At 36.0% G+C, this 20,335-nt stretch overlaps 1 protein-coding gene across 4 annotated transcripts in view; it reads right to left on the reverse strand.

Annotated features, from left to right (window-relative positions):
• METTL8 (methyltransferase like 8) overlaps positions 1–20,335 on the reverse strand; it is a 101,291-nt gene that overhangs the window by 10,372 nt on the left and 70,584 nt on the right. Inside the window, exons 4-12 of one of the 4 annotated variants that reach the window (XM_027733688.2) lie at positions 18,289–18,680; positions 17,670–17,719; positions 15,173–15,236; positions 14,701–14,840; positions 12,806–12,912; positions 12,644–12,709; positions 11,157–11,399; positions 7,086–9,715; positions 6,618–6,742 (exon numbers count right to left, since the gene is read on the reverse strand). In XM_027733688.2, coding sequence (XP_027589489.1) covers positions 11,212–11,399; positions 12,644–12,709; positions 12,806–12,912; positions 14,701–14,840; positions 15,173–15,236; positions 17,670–17,719; positions 18,289–18,680 — 1,007 coding nt within the window. In that variant the 3' untranslated portion in view covers positions 6,618–6,742; positions 7,086–9,715; positions 11,157–11,211. Of the gene's footprint in view, positions 1–6,617; positions 6,743–7,085; positions 9,716–11,086; positions 11,400–12,643; positions 12,710–12,805; positions 12,913–12,932; positions 13,855–14,700; positions 14,841–15,172; positions 15,237–17,669; positions 17,720–18,288; positions 18,681–20,335 lie in introns of those variants that run through there. The other 3 variants (XM_027733685.2, XM_039387942.1, XM_039387943.1) reach the window with 3 other exon arrangements.

A 20,335-nucleotide genomic window follows, 5' to 3' on the forward strand; every position in this document is an offset into this window, starting at 1 on the left:
CCCTATTAAGACTTCTGTTTCCAGCTATTTCAGCTACAAAAATAGCTCCTAAAATACACTGTACATACTCAGGATGAAAATTTGACACAAAATTCCAAGAAAAAACCCTATTTTTCCTCAAAACAGTCTTTCCTCTGCTGCCATCCACTTACTAGATATTCTTTCCTTAATTCAGTTACCAAGAGTTTTGCCTGCTTGCACTGTAAGCAATCTAAATAATGAAGCACTTTCTTCACTCAAAGCAGAGCCAGGCACTGGCGCCCCTGGGCCACACCTGGCCTGCCAGAACAATACCTCTTGGAGCTCACAGCTTATTGAAGGACTCACTGTCCTGGAAGACACTGATAGCTGGGTGGGGAGATGGCACCTGTGCTGCACATGCTCTGCAGCAGCAGGTCCATACAGAGAGAACCAGGGCTGAGTCACGGCACCTCGGTGGCACCAGCAGGTGCAATGGCCGGGCCTGCCCCGGCAGAGCCACGACACCACTGTCGGCAATGCACGTGTTTAGCCAAACTGACATAACTGTTGACCAGGCAGGATTTCTCCCTCCCTGCCCCACATTTTCAGGTGGCAAAGCACTCAGCAAGCATTTCTTCAGCTAGGATCTATGCAGAAGGCACAGAAATGCTGTCAAAATAAAACACTGAATCACCCATGTAAAACCTTGCTTTTTTAAGAAGGAACTCCTACTTTGCAACACTGGATTATAAAAATTCATCTACAGTGACAGTGAAAATGCATCTTTAAATTCTGATTCTCTGTCAAAGCACTGAACATCAAAGGTCCTATTGTAGCAAAGTTCCCAAACAAACAAACCAACAAACCAAGTGTGCAGAAGTTCATCAGAAATTAAAAAACCATCCCACCAACCTACTGAATGTTGGTATATTATACCAACTGCAAAGGTAATGTTAGTATAAATATCTGATAATATTTATTCAGCGAACTGACAATTTCCAGTCAGACTCCCACAAACTCACATTCCTTACCCACTGAACACAATAGCTAAAATCCAACTGAAGAGTCAAAATTCACCACTTCTAACCTTAACCTGAGCTTCCTTCCTTAATTTAGGTTGCTCTTATGCTCCCTCCCCCAAAGTCTACTTGTTCTACCTCTTCTGCATAGAGCAAAGATACACAAGCTATCCTGACAGAGTGCTGATGTTTAGCAAAAACTGAAACTTATCACTCTTCTATTTTTCTTATAAAAATTTTTAAATTTTAATTAATTGTTTTTTTTATAGGAGCTACAGTTTGTCAGCAATACATGTAATACAAGCACAACTTTGGTTTTGATACAAGCCTATTACAAATGAAATCTTCATGTCACCAAAGCTGCACACGAATGTCCACTGTTCCCAGATTAGGGCTTTAAATGTTCACCTCTATATTTAGAAACCGTAAACCAAATGGCCAGCTTTCCTGATGACTCAGCATCCATCCTGACTGCAGAAGAATGTGGATCCCCAGCAGGCCCCTTGCATAAAAGTGCTTAGAAAGTCTGAACGTGAAAGTCTGGCTTACACAGTTTTCCAGACTAAGAACAGAAAGACCCTTATTAACTTTTCTTTTACTTCTTGTCCCATACAACCATTTGTTTTAGGAAAAAGTTTGAAGCAAACAGCTGTTCTCTTTTACCTTATGTTAAATGTCTATTTAAAGAATTTCTTTTTTCTCATGCCTGGACCTTTCTTTAATTGGATGCCAGCCAATTTCCATTTCTCTACCTCCCAGCCTGCTGATGTTCTCTATGCTCTCATTTTATTTTTATACATACACACACATATACATATGTATATACGTATGTATGTATATAATCTAAGCCCTTCAGGCTTAGATTTGGCAATAACTGTTTCATTGTGGTTTAGTTTAGTTTTGTTTTTAAATCAGAGAATACTGAAACACTTGGCAGCACCGTCAGAGATAAAAAAGGTCGCTCTAGGCTACCCCGGGGAAAGTTTGCACGTTCATTGCTGATCTCACCAAGCAAGCTGGGCATGAAAATCAAGAAGCCTGAAGCTGTCACTGTTCACATGGTTACACATGGTCACACATGCATACTTATGTTAAAATTTGTATTTATTCACTTTACAAATATAACCAGTAATACTCAGATAATGTAAGTAATATGTAAGCAATACTTACTTACTTACACTCCCCACTTGAGAATCTCCAAAAGCTTTATTAATGTAAATCAGAAAGTAGGATAGCTAGAAACAAGAACGTGCAAATGATACGAAGTATCCAAACGATACCTCTACTAAGAAATTTGCTGGTAACATATCAGACATAACTGCCCATTCTTGATCTCACATAGGGAAGGAAAATCCACTGGAAAAAACAGTTAATATTTGCCTGCATTACCTTCAACAATATTTTGCTTTCAAAGAGTGCCATTATGTTTGCTTTCTTTTTTAATCCGATGGACTGGTTTAGGAAAAGGAGAACGAACAATTGGAAAAAAGTGGAAGCCCAAAGCATAATATAAGTTTAAATTATATTGCTTTACTGGTATTTCCTTAGAATCACATACCATTATGCAAAGTCTTTTGGTAATGAAATAACACAATTTCTATGAAAGCTAAAAACATAGGAAAACATAAATATGCATTTTCACTTTCTGACAATGCATTTAAAAAGCCATTTTTTCCCCTCTTTTTTTTTTTTCAATCTTCACTTTGTTATTTTGGACTTCAAAGGTCTTTTAGGAATAGGCATACTTTTTCAGAGGAACTTTTGCAAGTATTTGAGAGAGAAACATTACAAATACAAACATGCCTTAAGGACTTTATTTAAATCACTTACTTTAATCTATCATACTTATCTGGTTGGTTGTTAAGATTCATAATACTTATTACCCATTACAGAATGTTGTAGGATAAAAAATTCTGAATATCCTACACAAACATATAAACACAGGTATGTGAGCATCTTAAACCCAAACCAAATTTCAGCCCTTAAACAAAGTAAGAGTAGTGAACAAAGTACTTTTGTACTTCTATGTTTGCATTTTTATCTTTACAATTAATATTAAGCACTGTCCTGGTTCAACCCCAGCCAGTAACTAAGCACCAAAGAGCCACTTGCTCACTTCCCCCTGGTGGGATGGGAGAGAGGATCATGAGGGTAAAAGCGAGAGAACTCAGGGGCTGAGGCAGACAGTTCAATAAGTAAGGCAAAAACTGCACATGCAAGCAAAGCCAAACCAGGCATTCATCCACCACTTCCCAAGGGCAGGCAAGCGTTTAGCCTTCTCCAGGACAACAGGGTGACTTGGGAAGACAAATGCCATCCCTCCAAATGTCCTCCTTTCTCCTTCTGCCCCCAGTTTTACATGCTGAGCGTGACACCATATGGTCTGTAATATCCCTTTAGTCAGTTGGAGTCAGCTGTCCTGGCTGTGTCCTCTCCCAGTTTCTTGTGCACCCCCAGCCTCCTCACTGGTGGGGCAGCACAGAAGCAGAACAGGCCTTGACAGGATGCAAGCACTGCTCACATCAGCTCTGTATTATCAAATCGTTTTCAGCACAAATCTAAAACATACCACCATACCAGCCACTGTGAAGAAAATTTAACTCTACCCCAGTCCAAACCAGAACAGGTGCCAGTTAATTTGGATTCCAATTGCGAGCAACTAGTCTATATCTTGAGGACATTCTACAGAGTTCAAGAGTCTTCTGGACTTACAGTGACATAAATTATGTTGGAAATTTGGGTCAAAGATTCAAAGATTTTTTTTTTCTTTCAGAATAACCTCAAGGCCTTTTACTAACATTGTTTCAAAGTAAAATAAATATTTACTGTTTCTGATACTCTGTCTCAAGCCAACTGATGCAAGAAGAGAAGAGTGTGGTTTAGAAGCTTGTTACATATCTTAAGTGATATAATAATACTTGTATGCTTTGTAGACTGTATTATGTGTTTCCTTTTCCATCTGCTTTTATTTGTATTAAAATATATACATGCAAAAGAAAAAGAAACTAAACTCAAGGTTGTTTTTGGTTATATTGATTCCTCATAAACTTCAGTAAAATAAAATGTAGACTTATTGCCAGGATAATTTTGTTCTTCTTTTTTTTGTATAAGATTGCTTGGACTGTTTCCAATTTAAAAACTAGACTTTATTTCAGAGTTTGGTAACTATCACTGAGGGTTTATTCAATTCACTAATGTTCACTCTTGAATAAAAACATGAAATGTTTATCTAAAATAAGATCATGAGTTTGTTTGTCATAATTTGTATCTTAAAGAAAGTCATGGTCAGTGACAACTACAGCTTTGTCACACCATCTTTTCTTAACACAAACATCTCTGGTTGTTAGATCACAAAAATTTCAAAAGGATTAAATGATTGATTTTGAACAGCATTGTGTGCCATCTTTGGGTTTAGCTCAGCCCATGTGTAAACAGGCTTAGCATTGTCATTGAGAATTACACCCATTTATGCCAGGGATTAACATGCCAGGGTCTCTCCCTCTGAAATCACAGCTCCATTCTAAAGATGCAGCTTCTTGCTACTGTTATTTTCAAGCAAATGCACAATTAACTACAGGCTGCACTGGTAGTTTGTGGGGATGAAGATTAAACCTGAAGTGAGCACAGAAGATTCAACTGTGCTCCACTTCAGAGTAAAAACTGTTTCTCTGAGGGATTGTCACCCACATGCAAGTGCTGGAGTGCAAACCTCCTCCTTGAAATGCCTCACACTGCCTTTTCACTTCTCCACCCACCACTTGTTCTCATACTCTCACTGTTGAGTGTAATCAATGTCATTGGAAGCTAAGCTGCCCAATTCCTCAGAACAACATCTGACTACTGCGCTTAATAGCGAATGTAGCAAACAGAGCCATTACAAATGGCAAAGCTTTTCCTAGTGTAGAATAAAAGACTAGCGGTAAGTTCCGTTTCTCTAACCCCATCTGCTAAATCCTACACTACACAACAATCCTTTTATTCAAGTTAAAAGATGCAGCTTCTCCATTTAAAGAGCACTTGTTATCTCAGAGGAAATGGAGGCCAGAGTGTGCCTGACACTAAAAGAAAAAATTAGTGTTGTCTCTGCAATGAGACCCTCCAAAACAGCCAGTCTCACCCAAGCATAATAAATCAATTGTGTGCTCTTTTAGCAAACCAATTACTTTTATTCTTCGGTTTTTGACTTGTCCACGTGCCAGTTTACAATTGTAAGTGACAGGGAAGTGTGGTAAGACTGACGTCTCTCTTCCTTTCTCAGGCACTGAGCTGAATTCATCATTCTATATAAAATACTAACTGCTCTATGATTGCTACAGGACTACATGTCATACTAATTAGTACATTCTCTTTTTTTCCTACTTTTTCCCCCTCTATCTCTTCTTAATTCGATAACTGTGTCTATTAGACCCGTTCTGTATTTAGGCTTGTTCTCCAGCACTGCTGCTGAGCAATGTTAGGACCTCACAAAAAGTAACGAGAAAGGTTTTAGGATTGTTGTTTGGTTTTGATGTGTTTGGTTTGTTTTTTAACTGGAGGTATTTTAAAATCTTTAACAGTAAATATGCAAATTTTCCCTTTCACACATATAAAAATAAAAATGGAAAAATCTAATACAACTCATTTTTGGTAACTCACCAATCTTTTAGCCTCATGAACATTGTGATTCCTTGTGTTTTTAAGGGTACGTTGCATACATTTATCAATGTAGGTTTGTTGCCTGCCAACTTGACTAATTTACCTTGCTTTTTGTATAATGTGAAGGTGTAAACTAGACCATCTAAATACTAAAATGTAATATTATACGCCATTTGCACACTGTCTACCATTCATTTCCCTAACATGTCTTCATATGAAAATTCCTAGACACATGGAAAAATTCCACTATCTATTTTTACTGCATTTTTTTTCCCTAGCTTAACAGGACACACTACAGAGAAGACTATACACTGGATTTATGCAGTAGCTATAGAGCATTCTATTTTTACATCATACTTACAGATTTTAACATTTTGGTTGTTTTTATAACTAGCAGCATACACTAAGTCTGTTTTTTTAATGAACTTAAAACTTCATTTAGTATCAATACACTAGGAAATAATAATCTAGGAATGTCTAGATTATTCTTAATTTAATTATTTATTAAATTGTATATGTCATCCGTGGGTTTTAGCCATTATTAAGCTAATTCACTTGCTTTCTTAATCTTTCATGTTCCCTTCAAAATTGTAGTAACCCGATCAATAAAACATCATCTGAAAATGAGACTATCTCATTGCTAAATTCTTTTTCACAGTTGACAAGATGTCTTTGTCTAACATTATGTATACAAAGCTTCAGAACATGGCTATTAGCTTTAGTATTCTTGACCTACATTATACCTCAAATAAGCTAAATTTTCTGCCCCTTGGCTAAGTGCTCCTCTGCAATAGTGAGTATTTTAAAATAATAAAGCCTATCCTGCTATTTTCCCTTAAGTTTTATTTCTAGTTTATACAAATTTGTTTTAAGTTCTGTTGAACAGATGCAAGTATAACAGAAACTGATATGGGGAGGCACTTCAATGTGATAATCTGCAGATATGATCTTGATTTAAATGGGACAACATCAGAACATATGGAGTAAATTTAATTGTTCTACCTTGATTGAACACAATCAGGATGGAGACACTTCTGTTATTCTTTTGTATTTGCTTCCCAGGAGGTTAGGAATGTAGCTTCTGTCACTATGGGGTTCTACTTGAAAGAAGGTAAAAACATTGTTCCCTAAGGAAAAAGCAAAAGCAGGTGTATCATACACTTGCCTGCACTGTTGCAAACAAGTGCATAGCACAAACTACAACAAATGAAACATTCCATCATTTTAATGAATTGAAATAGATTGTGCACATATGGATGAAAGATAAAACCTGTAATATTCCACCAAGATGTGAAAATACAGTACCACTTGGAAGAATAAAAACTTTGAAGATACATCGTTCTACCTCCAATCCTTACACCCAGTTTCTTTGTTTACCCAGATTTCACCCTATTTCTGTGACAGATAGGCCCCTTTTTCTTCTTGCCTCCACCATTTCATCCCACTCATTTCTAGGCCCAGTGTTCTCACCCTGCCACACTGCCACTGTTACATATCTTCTCCATATATGGTGCCCATGGATTTCTGTTCCTCAGTTCCCTGTTCCGTTCTGCATCTCGTTCTTTCTGGTGAGTCTATCCAAGCTTCCTCTTATCCTAGTTCCCAGAGGAAACACTCACTCCTTCTCTTGTTTGCCTTTGAGCCGCATCTTCATTTTCCTCCCTTCCTGCATGTATGGCTCTTGCTTTCAAACCAGACAATTCTCCTTTTTTAGTTGCTTGGTACTAGCAAAGGGTGAAGGATGGTCACCCCAAAGTCCAGTCCTTGTTTCAAACATGTAAAGAAGTCTACACACACTGAAAGGCAAAGTGACCTGTATTATTAACAATAGCAATGTTTAATATTTTTATAATATGTATAAAGGGTTTATTTCCAAGGTTGTTCAACCACCCATTATGAAGACTCTATGGAGAAGATATAGTTTATATATGAACTGTCTGTTATCACAGACAGAGTGCTCACGTTCAAGGCTGGGATGCACGGGGCTTTGAGCAACCTGGTTTAGTGGAAGGTGTCTGTGCCTGCAGCAGGGTGGTTGGAACTACAGGATTTTCAAGGTTCCTTACAACCCAAACTGTTCTATGATCCTATGATATTTGATCTAAAATAACTAAAAAAATGCACCCAACACCACTGTATAGAATTTGGCATCTTTATAATTCATTGCATTCACACAAAAACAAAAAGCAGAAGGAAATAAAACTCTCTTGCTTCAATCCTAGCAATAACTCAGCCAGCAAACTTTACTGTATATAGCTCCTGTGAAAACTGCTTAGATGTCCACTATGCACAAGAAAAAGGAAATAAGCCGTATGTCAACAGATCAAAGAGTACAACGGAACAGTGAATGAAGTTCACACTACAAATGAAAATGAAGTAGCAAAATTTACACTAAGTGATATCCACTGGCGTTTAATACAAATTTTGGGGTTGTTAGTTATAAATTTTTAGTCATTATTAAACAGCAGAATCAGGACATTAGCTGAGCAGTTTCCAAGACAACAAACTTTTCCCTAGTGTTGCTAGAGTTTCTGCTGTCTCCTCATCAGACCTGCATTTTGGTTGTCTTTCAGAGTCTGTGGATTTGTAGATATGGCACAAGAACTTGCCTTGGTTTTGCTGAGAAAAAACCCAATCTTCTTTTATATGAGCTAATTGTTATTGACTAGATACTTCAAAATTAGTGTACAAAAAGGTTGGTTGCTTTCTTTATAGCTGTCTTACACTTGCTTCAAAACTAAGAAAAGTCTAGACCAATAAGTACCCTTCTCAAGTGGCCATGTATATAAATGTAATACAATACCAGTGGAGATGGGCAAAAAGTACACACTATTGAGAAAGCAAGACAAAGCCAATGAAGCCAAAGCTCAATTCTAATAAGATTACCTTTCTCTAATTGCCATTAGGAAGTCATGCTGAACAAAAAAAAAAAATTAGAGAAAATTTGCAATTATAAATTAAAATGTTTTTATAGAATGAGTACTTCTATAAGTTAATTTTAGGTACGTATCTGAGTAAAGAAATAACTTTAGATGTCAAAAGTGAAACTTAAAGCCTTTTTCTAGACTGGGCACATTTGGTTGCAATAAACTAATTTCTTTTTTCCTCCAGAAATTAATTAACAATAAGACATTTTAAACTGCACTTCCTATATAGTTTTCTGCATCTCTTTTCTTTTTTTTGACAATGCTGTAATAGTAGTTTTCCCAACTAATACAGATAATTTGAAAATATTTTAAAAATATGTCCTTGATTAAGCTTTTTGAAAACTGAAATGTCATGAAACCAAAATACTGAAAGTCTTACTCAGATTCAGAAGTTCTTATTGGGAATGATGTCTTTTTCCATTTCCACTCCCCTTTTATGAATCTTACGACTGTTCAGACAGCGGATATTCTACATTTACCAATAGTAGCTGATCTTATTACTTCTAAAGTAGGCACCATTATTCTCAAAGAGACAGCCAATATTTATTTTTCAAATTGTAGAAGAGAAACAATTTCGCTTAAGGCCATTCAAAATTCAGGTTTTGGTTTCTTCTGATGTCACATTTTTGTTAAACTAACAACATAGCATATTAAAGCCTTCCCAAAATCAACATATCCTTGTGAGTGCCAAAGTAAACATTATATTAGCCCTTACACATGGAAAATCTACGTCACATACATGAGTAAGACTGCATGATGCTCAGGAGCTTATCACCATCACCGGCCGTAGAAAATTCTACAAGTGAAAACGATTTGCATTATACTAAGAGCTCTGTATATTCAGAAATCACAATTATTAAACAGGGTAGCAACATAATTAAAATATAAGCAGATATTTATTTGTATTTCCCATGAAGACTACTATAGTCTTTTAAGACTTAAGGCTTAAGCTGTGTTTTAACCTTTGATTTACACCACGAGAGTTTTATTGCTGGTTACAACAATGCCATTGCTAACCAAAGCTTCCTGAGTCTCTTAATTCATCAAACAGTGTCTTATGGCAGTTTAGAATATACCAAAGATGCAGGATCAGATCCTACCTTCCAACTCCCTTTCTTGTACCTTATTCTTGAAACAGATCTGGGTTTATGGAAATAAAGCAGGTCTCTCATCCTGTTAAAGACGATGAAGCTACTTGATATCCATGTTTAGATAATTGGGGTTTTTTCTACAAGATAATCAGTTCTACTTAGCTTAGCAGCTAACAACTTGAAAAAAAAAAAATCAGTGGTTGTCAGCTCTGACATGTTTACCCTTCAGACTAAAACAAAAGCAAGAAGAAACTTTGAGAGTGTCACTGTATTAATGGCACTCAAAGCTGCATGTTATAGGTTACATGCATTCCATACCCTTTTTGAAAGAAGAGATTTATTTTATTCATTCACCTGTTTCTTGTCCTCTCCTTGTGGCTAAGTGATTTAAAATTACATTTAAGTAGCAGAAGTGGCATCTTTAACTACTAGCTCTACAGCCTCAGTATCCTGTTCTGCATTTGAAAACAGTGTTTGCATTTTGGTTTTCCTCTTAAAAGCATTTGAAGTACTACCGTAGCCCTGTCCTTTACTGTCTCTCCACCCGGTCGATACAAAATATTTTGTTTTCTTTCTAATATTCAATCCCTAAGAAAGCAACTTCTATCTGTAAATGACAAAAATATCTCAGCTGCCAGGTAGATTACCATTTTAGTGTGATTACATTACCCTATAACAATAACAATAAAATGTACTCTGGACTACTGTTTTTGCTCCTCGCTCTAGCATATCTAACATATCATAAAAATAATGTTTGTATTTATCCAGACAAATATTAACTATTTTTTTCAGCACTGTTTTGGCATTCTGGTAGTTCTTTTCTACATGAAACATGTTCAGTTTACAACCTACGCACTTTGAATATAATATATGTGTCACTAAGGTGTTACAGAAAGCTGAATTTGGCATGTTCCTCATGAGCATGTAGATGAAAAGTGGACATTTCAACAGCACAAGTCAGTCACAGTGGAGGACACCAATCACTGACTAGTATGATACATGTGCGTGTCACATGCAGTTAGTGTGGAATAATTACTTACATGCAAAAAAGAAAGAGAGTTTGTCTTCATTATTTATGCACCAAAAAATTCCCTCAAAAGAGGAAACACAGTTGCAAGACACACAGTGGTTAAAAAAGACATGACTCAGAAATTAACACACTGCAGCTTGTAGTAACAGTGAGAAGAGATATTCTGTTTCTCTAAATCTCTGAAAAAATCCTGCTTCAGTCTAAAACTTTTTACATATTGTGAATTTCAACATGAATGAGATATATACTTATTGACTATACCCATTCCAGGAAGTAGAATAGTGCCTGGTCACAATTATGAAAAGATTAATGAATATCCCTTTATTGCATATAAAGCAGAAGTGAGAAATGGCCTTCCCCACCACCACCCCAGATCTTTCTCACACGTATTTATTTATAAAGAAAAGAAAGTTAGGGAAAAGGTTTTAATTTTCAGTTCAATATATTTATCCTTTTCAGTGGCTAACACAACGTTTACTGGAAATATACGTACTCCAATTTGCTTCTGTTTCTGGAGTTCATTGCTGTACTACATTTCTGGAGTACAATTATTTATAAGAGTGCCTTTTGGTTGTTTCTTCAAGATTATGCAGAGACAGCAACGGTTTCTGGAACTTGCTTTGTATCCAAACTCGCTGCATTTTCACTTTTTTCTTCCTGTTTACTTGTAATCGCCGATCAACTAAATTCTGTACTTCAGTTAATCCAGCCAAGTTGAACATGTTCCATACCTCATCTATTTTTTCATAAGAAGAATTATTGCAATTAAAAAAAAAAAGGTAATTTGTAGAATGTAGCAATTAACAACCTTCAGTTCAACCAAATGGAACTAAATCTGTTTTGCAATATGAAAGATCAAAGACACTGCCTCTAAGAAGTCTTTTATTAGAAATTCATTCTCACAGCTCTTGATTTACATTGCAGTAAAAATTCTTATGTTGAGGCCCAAACCACATTGGTTATTACTCATGGCACCCATAGAGACTCTTTTTTCAGAGGGTTCAATATGCCAGAGTTGAGTAAACAAATGCCATTTGGTCACTGTTCACCTATTACACCCAGATAAAGCTATTGCACCTGCCAAATGACAATCCAGACTTTTATGCCTTATATATATATGTGTGTGTGTGTGTGTGTGTGTGTGTGTGTATATACACATGTATATATATGTGTGTATATATATATATGTGCATACACACACATATACATTTATATTAAATATATGTAATTAGTTCCTTCTTGTCAGTCATCACTGGAAAACCTTAAGCTTCTTTGTCTTAAGGAAGCATGAAACATATTTAAAAACTGAGAAGGCTCTTTAAATTCAAGTGATTTCCTATATATGTCTCAGATCCTTCTTCTCACTTCTAAAATTACTAAGGCTGGGATAAATCCTGATCCATCTCTATTGCTTACAGTCGAGGTTGCAGAGGGTAAAAAGAAAAAGAAAAAAAAAGTATTGTGATGCTCACTTTCACAATTTCACAATATACCAGTCTAAGCTGTCTGCCAGCTGAACCAAGTGAGTGGACAGGCAATGAGGAATAGTATACATAAGCAGCAACTGAAGTTTAGCTCCTGTATAAAGAGCAACCTCACAGTTCAGATTCACCAACATGGCATAACAAAACATCAGAGCACTGCTACAAATTCTCCTTCCAAGCATGTTTATCTCAATTTTAAGAGAGAAATCATGTACATATTTAAATAACAAAATTTGAGCATACCATTAGACACAGGACACTTAGATAAAGAGAAATTTCCAGTGATGTCTTTAAGCCATCTTGCAAGACCCCAAATGCAACAAGTGTACATATAAAGGAAATTATTCTCTTACAATAGTTAGCTTTGGTCTTTTTAAAAGCAGAGAATTTAAAAAAGCCAATAAAACCTTCTTTAAATTTTTGTTTAAAGATAAGCTTTTATAATTCAATCTTGAGAGAAATTTAACTCTTTCTATGAAACTATAACTTTCCATACCTTTGGTAAAGAAATACACTCTGGTTCCATCTCCTCGTACATAAAAATTTTCTGACAAGCAATGACCTAGGAAATTGGGACAGTAATGCAAAAGGACATGTCACTTTTTTTTTTGCAGAAAGTTAAAATGAACAATGAACTACAAAGCCATTCAGGAATTACCTTTTTTAAAACGAAGTTGAGCTGTATCATATCTTCCATAGTCTCGAAATAACAACATTCCTCCAGGTTTCAGTAGCTTAGCCAACCTATTTACAACCCCTTGCATCCTTAGAAAATAGATGGGATACTGTTGATATTTGCCAACATAAGCAACCAAGTGTGCTGCCACAGACAGAAAAGGCAGCACCACCTAATAATAAGAGACACTTCAAGACGGGTAGTTGTGCCCAGAATTACAAACTTTGCCTATGTAAACTTAAGTTTTGTGCACAAAGGAAAAAATGTACATGCATAAAAAGTGAAAGTGCTTTGAGAAATCTCATCCAGCAGAACTAGAAGACATCAAATATATAGCTTGAAGAAAGTTTAATACCTTCCAATTCTGCAACCAAATCTTAGAGGTGCCTTCTAGCAGAACTGAAGCGTGTTAAAAATTTACTACAAGAGTAGCAATTATCAAAAACTAAGCACAACAGCCCGAAGAGAAATCACTAAGTAACAATTTTCTGAATATAAATGTGTTCCTCTCACATAAATTTTCCATCTTTCCCAAGTATGTAAGTTCTGCATCACAGTTCCCTTGGTTTTCTTTTTCATTTCTCACTTTCAAAGTTTCCAGAAAAAATGTATACTGGGCAAGATGAATCTGGATCACATTTTCCTTTATGCAGTCATTTTAATTCTACGAGATGGCAGTAATGACTAACACAGCTTTGGAAAGTGGGTCTCACAATACAGATAATTACACGGAAATTTTTATGTGTGTATACACACACATGCACACAAAAGCATCCATGTCAGCCCTGGGAGAAAAAACACAACCAACAAACCACAAAAAAACTCAAACACATTCTTAAAAGACTAATAGGAAAAGACACACAGAAATACGCAGAATACTGCTTCTACAGGCAAAGTAATTGATTTAATGAATGAAACACTATTTTCCAATATCTTTGTGGCAGCATCATGGCAGTCACAAAGATCTGAAGTCTACTGCTTGAATTGTTTCTGGAATCTGGACCCTGGCTTTGCACAACTTGTGCTCATCTCTGAACAAACAAGAAGGAGCAGTATCATATATGGGAAAGGGTTTCTGTAAAGCTAATCATTAGTAACTTAAGCAGAGAAACAGTTCTCAGACTTAGGCAAATACTGTTCTGTTTGCCAAGCCCATTTTAATGACATTCTTAGTGTAGTAAATGTATTATCACACATACAGTATGTATTTCCCTTCATATAATCCAGTTAAAGGACGAGTCAAGCAGTTTAACTTATGCCCTCCTATACATTTTTCCCATCAAAAAATGAGATTTTCACAATCAGCCAACCATAACAGTCATAAAATTTGGTTCATTAGACATAGAGAGGCATTAGCAAAGGCTAACAGTACCCAACATAACACTATACGTGAAAATTAGATCAAATTTTCTTAATCCAAACAAGTTAAAAAATTCTGGATGCATTTTGGTTTAAAAGGCCTGCATGTAAGCATTGTATGTGGCTAAATCAGCAACCTAAGTCTATATCAACATATTGCAAGCTGTTAAGTCATGAATGTTTAGTTTTGATCACTAAAAATGACTTCCTTCTAGAAGACTAGTCCGGTTTTTATTTTGCAGTTTTTTTGAATCCCTCACTTCTAATAGGGTTGTGTTTAGTTACAATATACTACTTGTATTTTTATGGAGACTAGAGACTCACTAATGAATTAGCCTGACAAGCTTCTCTCTTGAAGCCTGAAAATGGAAAACAGCATTTAAAATACCTTGTTTTATACATATTGTAGCTTACTAAGTAATAAATTAAAGATTCATCATCTTCTTTTGCTATTCTTGAAAACCTCCAGTGGAAAGAGAGATTTAACCCATTTGCTTTGCCCTTTAGTCTTCATTTACCTGTCAGGATGAATAGTAGAGAGCACAAAGACAAGGAGAATGACATCCAGGATCTCATCTGGAAAAGGATAGGGTAAAGCGTCATCACACACATCATGAACAAAGGCAGAACACCAGGCTGAATTGTAGGACGAATGTGACTGTCAGAAAAAAGATGAAAAGGGGCACAGAGAGAACAGTAGTAGTTAATACGTTTACTGTGACTCAAGAAACTTTTTTTCTTCAATTATTCTGCATTGTAAAACATCTCATATAAAAGCCTATTCTGTCTGGTATCTTACTCAAGCTGAGAAGCAAGCTCACTGATGGTATTCATTCCTCTCTGCATACAGTACGACTTTGTTCTTTGGAATATTGAAAACTTCAGTTAAAAGTTGTCAAAGCCATCACATTCTTTTTCATGAAGATGGCTTCCTGGCAGCCTCCTGAATTACGGGCTTATAAGGTACTCTAAAGCGAGCATATGAATTACCTTTACCAGCTCCACTGCTCCTGAAGCAAAATCACAACAGTATAGAAAGGTTCCAGGTGTATTGCTAAGAAAACAAAAGCAACATCAGTTAAAAAATTATTATTGTAAAAGATGAAAGTCTACATCAGTGTTCATGGAACTACAGAGGGCCCTTTGGGGTTCTCCACAGGTTTGATCAAGCATGCCTTATTGATGTCTAGCACGTGGAAAGCCACATAGGCTGTAATGAACCAACAGGGCAGACAAATTTGTAAGAATACCAACAGGCAGTTAGTATAAAAAGAATTAGAGCCTTGTCAGGGAGGAAGCAAAAAGGAAAAGAAAGAAGGTCACAGAGGGCTGTCAGGACTGATGACAATGTCCTGGTGCTGTAACGCATAAATGCACGTTAATAGGTCACGTTTTCTTACAGAAGCACTGCATTAAGTCTCTATCATGCAGTTTAATTAGCTGTATGATTTGGGTAGGGGTAGGGTGTTGCAAAAATCATCCAGTTCTGTAGATGTTTGGGTTTCCATGTGTCACCTTGCTGTGCTTTTGATTAGATTAAGTAGTATTGGTTGTTTCCCTCCATTATCCCTTTTGTTTTGTAAGCCAGGATAAATAAGAATTTCCTGTAGCACTCTTTTCTCTTTCCTTCCCATCCAAGACTAAGCCAGTTGCAAATTTCCTTGTACCATTTATCATATAATAGTAATTCTAGGAAGAGGTTTTTTTCACCTCTGAAAAATTCATTTAATATAAACTGAGCAAGCCACTCAAAACCCACTGAGGGATGACCTCATGATCAACTCACGATCAATTAATTTCTTTTAAAAACATATTTGAGATTTTGGACGGATGGCTTCTTTAGAAGGGAATCAATAAACTCTGTCAGTGCCTATAAGATCTCACAATATACACAGCTGAGTTAGTGACTTCTCTGAGGGCTCAACAGGAGAAAAATTCTGGAACAAAATATACTCTGTGCTCACTCCCCAGCAAAACTTTTATCAGCTCTGTGCCCATCATGAGAATTGATGAATTTAGATATTTATTAGAGACAATGAGAAGCAGCTAGGCTTTGGACCCAGCTAGTCCCTTGGGAAAGGTTACGCTGATTTCCTAGTTGACTTGTTAGAATGTTATTTCTTTTTTTTTTTAGAGCAGAATAGGAGCTATGTAGAAAGTCAACCTAAAACAAAGACACAGCTTGATCTGGATGGTGTTCTCATGATGCATTGTATTAAAAAGCAGCAACTTAAATTTTAAGGGAGGCAGGGGGAAGCAGTTTTAAAAGCTACATTACAAACCTAAGTGAAAATTTTTTTTGTAGCCAGGGTACACTGGCTTCTTTTTATATGCATACAAAAGGCAATTTCTGTATTATTAAATTCAGAGTAAAAGCAAGTGTTCTATAAAGCCAGGCCTACTAAAAGGTAAGAGATGTTTCCACTCAGTCATATACAAGACAAATGAGGTAGTTTTTCAGTGTATCAACCGATGTGATCGACTGAAGGATTTGCATAAAAATAGAGATCACCAGGAAAAATATCCAAAGAGTAGATTCTTAATTATCAGAAATGCCAATCTATGACTAATGCCTCCTGTGAGGAAAACATAAAAGTTTGTCTCATCTTTTCTAATACAGCTACAGGATATCTTTTCCTATACAGTGCTACTTTTCAAAGTTTTCATATGAAACAGGGCTCCCCTTTCATTACATGCTGTCTAAAGTAAAGCATTTCCTGTGGGATGAAGATGCATTGCTATCACAGGTTTCATGGATGACCCTGGTGCATCACTTGATTCCTCCTGCTGTGTTTCCATATCTGCAAAATGGAATATTTTTGTATAGTGGTGATACTAGCAATAAAAATTCAGTTGCAGAATAATGAACTGTTCTGTACTCAAACTCTTGAAGGCATGACTAAAAAGAAATCTATTTCAACCCCTGATACATACATAGTCTTTCCAATAAAACCTTCCTGCCTACATGGATGGGAGGACAAGCTGTCATAACAGTTTTTTCTAAAACTGGAAGCTAAGTGGATTAAGATGTTTCAGTGAATTAAGTAATGCAATACACGACTTGTGCCTTCCCTGACACTAAAACCTGAGGCAATGTGACAAAGTACACCAGCCAATTCAGAAACAATGCAACTTCTTTCCAGTAGATCACATGCCATTATCTACTGTCTCTGATTTTGGCCTTTTTAAGAGATACCTGGTAGCTTCACAGTGACATGTAAGACAAGAGAATATTTTGCCTGCCTGAGATTAACTACAAGAAATCAGCCTGAATGAACCTGAAGACAAAATTGTCAGCGAATATGGTCTCCCCAAGACCAAGATTAAGTGCTACCAACATTATCTGTGGTCTGGGCACAGTAAGAATTTCAGGGCTGTAAAATGATCCACTCAACACTTTCCGCAGCACTAGTCTAGCACCAAAATTTGGAGAAAATTAAGAAGATGAGAACACAACTCTTATATTTGAAAATCCAACACTACGTACCATAGAACTTCCAAAATAGGAAAGACGCTGTTTCCAGCTCCACAACCAACCTAAAACCAGAAGAGAAACAAAGTGAAAATAAATAAGCAAATAAAACCTTTTTTGTTATTTTTGTCTTAAATTAGTTGGCACGTAGGACCCATGAAGGTATGTTGGACAGAAAAGGTATAAAGAGCTCATACCACAATTCTCAAATAATTTATATGATCATGTTTCTCCTCAATGTCTTTCTAAAGTTGAGAGAATCCATCTCTCAAACTGCATAAGAAAATGCAATATTCTTGTCCAATTTCACCATTTGGCAAGAATACGTCAACTACTTGCACTTTTAGACAAAGCACTTGAAAATATAAGTTTCCTTAGGAAATCAGAAACCCAACTTTCAATGACAATGGAATCTGATTATCTAGCCCTATTCTGATTTGGGAGAAACTTCAAAGGAAAAACAAAGTCCATATGCTAGGTTTCTGTGAAAGTTTCTGCCATAAATGAATATAGTATGTTAAATGCTCTAAATTCTAAATGCTCACTTTTTTGATACTCACTAAGCATGTTTATCAGATTTTTGAGCAATTAAGTGGAGTTCTATATGATGAGTAGAACTTTTGCAGTGCATTACCTCTAATATTCTATAAGTGGCATCACTTCCAGGGAAAGATTCTAGCCTGTCAAGTTCTTCTCCACAATTTTTACCCTGAGGATTTTCACTAATTGTTTCTGCTTTGTTTTTATTATATACACATCCCTGTACAGCAGTAGAACCACCTCGATAATTTTTCTTCCAGTATTTTTCTCCTTCATCAAACATTTCATTTTTGTGTGAAAAACTGTTGGTACTATTTATTTTTCTGTGTTCTGAAGATCTTTCTTCTCTTCTCAATTCTTGTCTCTTTTCTTCTGGAAGAATTTCTGGAAATTCCAGAAATAGCCAATTACGATCCTTGAAAAAGTTATTTTTATGGGTCTTGTAAAATTCATTCCAATATTTACTGGCTTCTCTCTCATATTTATCTGAAATTAAAAGAGAACAAAACCTTGGTGAATATAAGCTTAGCTACAAAATACTCTAAAGCAACATGGAATTTAGACCTCAAATATACAGTTTAAAAACCCATGGTTCCACAGGTTGTACTTTTAAATTAAAATATATAGATTTTGGATTTACCTTAATCTGTGCTCAAAAATATTCCTATGAAGGTTTAATTAGATTTTATGTCACTTAGGAAGGGGCAGACAGGCTTTCTGCATCACTTTTTTTAATATAGTGACATAATAGAACAGCATCACCAAAACATGCAATCTGAAGATTTCGTTTGTCTCACATTATAAAAGCTATGCATCTTTTCAATTATTTAAGAAATACTAAATTGAAATTAATTTTATGTTTTATGAAATTCTGTGATCAACTGCAAATTTGTTGGTAGCTCATCATCTCTTAAAAAACCCCAGCAATTAGAAATCCAGTTCTGTGAACATGAGTGATAGATGCTACTGCATAGCATATAGACAATAATTCATGCTTAACCATTCAACAATACAGTCAGAAGAAACATACTGGCTTTCTTACTTTCAAAACACTTTCAAGTTTTACAGTAGATCTTTTAATTCACAAAAGATTGTAACGGAATGTTAGAATGTAAAGGAATAGGACTGGAAGGGATTTCACTCAGTCAGGGAATTCATACTCCTCCACAAAGACCTCTCCAACTTATTCTTAAAATACCACCTTTCATATAGGTTTAACAACTTTCTTCAGTAGTATATTACAGTCCTTAACTTTCAAAACAGTTAGAAATCTTTTCCACTACCTAACTATAACTTCTGTATTGCAATTAGGTCCAGCAATTCTTGTCCCATTAACCAAGTAGATAAAGCAGAGATTACTCACTTTTCTCTTTGCAACACCTATTTATATATTTGAAGTGCTTTACTATGTCTCCCATTAAATGTTTTTTCTAGAAACCTAACTCTCTTCTTTTTTCAATGTAACTCCTGATTTTTTTAATTCTTCTTCTCTAGATTCTTTCCAATTGATTTACTACTTTTCAGTGCTGTATTCTGGTAAAGGCATTATCAATGCAGAGCAAAAGGAGTATTTTACAAGGCTCACAGGCTGTAATCCTGTTTATAACTCCCAGCTTGCCATTTTGCAACAGCATGACTGCTGATTCAGCTAGTGATTCACCACAACCCTCAGATCTTCTTCTGCAAAATGACTACCTAGCCAATTGTTCCAGAGCCTAGTATTCTTTTCAAGGAATTATTCCAAAGCACAGTATTCTGCATTTATTTTTAGCAAACTTACATATTTCAAATTCTTTTTCCCCCCATTTGTCCAGATCTTTCTGAATCTTAATCCTGTCCTTCACCACACTTGAAACATCTCTTCACTTAATATCATCTTCAAGTCTCCAATTTCCTGAGGTCACTAATGAAAATACCAAGCAGAACTGGACACAGAATAAAACAGTCCTCACCCAGCACAGCCTTCTGTTCTGAAAGGATCTCTCTAGGCATTCACTCACCCAAAAGCAGTTTCATTAGCTCTCGCTTGCCTAACTTGCTTATGAAAATGTCAAATAAAGCAAGTCAGAAGCCTGACTAAGGATAAAGTTCAGGACGTCTGCTGTTTTTCCTTTATCCCCAGGGCTTGTAACCTTCTCCAA

This window comes from Pipra filicauda, unplaced genomic scaffold (assembly GCF_003945595.2).
Source record: "Pipra filicauda isolate LSUMZ 115617 unplaced genomic scaffold, ASM394559v2 scaffold5_size6683894_pilon, whole genome shotgun sequence".
Classification (NCBI taxonomy): domain Eukaryota; kingdom Metazoa; phylum Chordata; class Aves; order Passeriformes; family Pipridae; genus Pipra; species Pipra filicauda.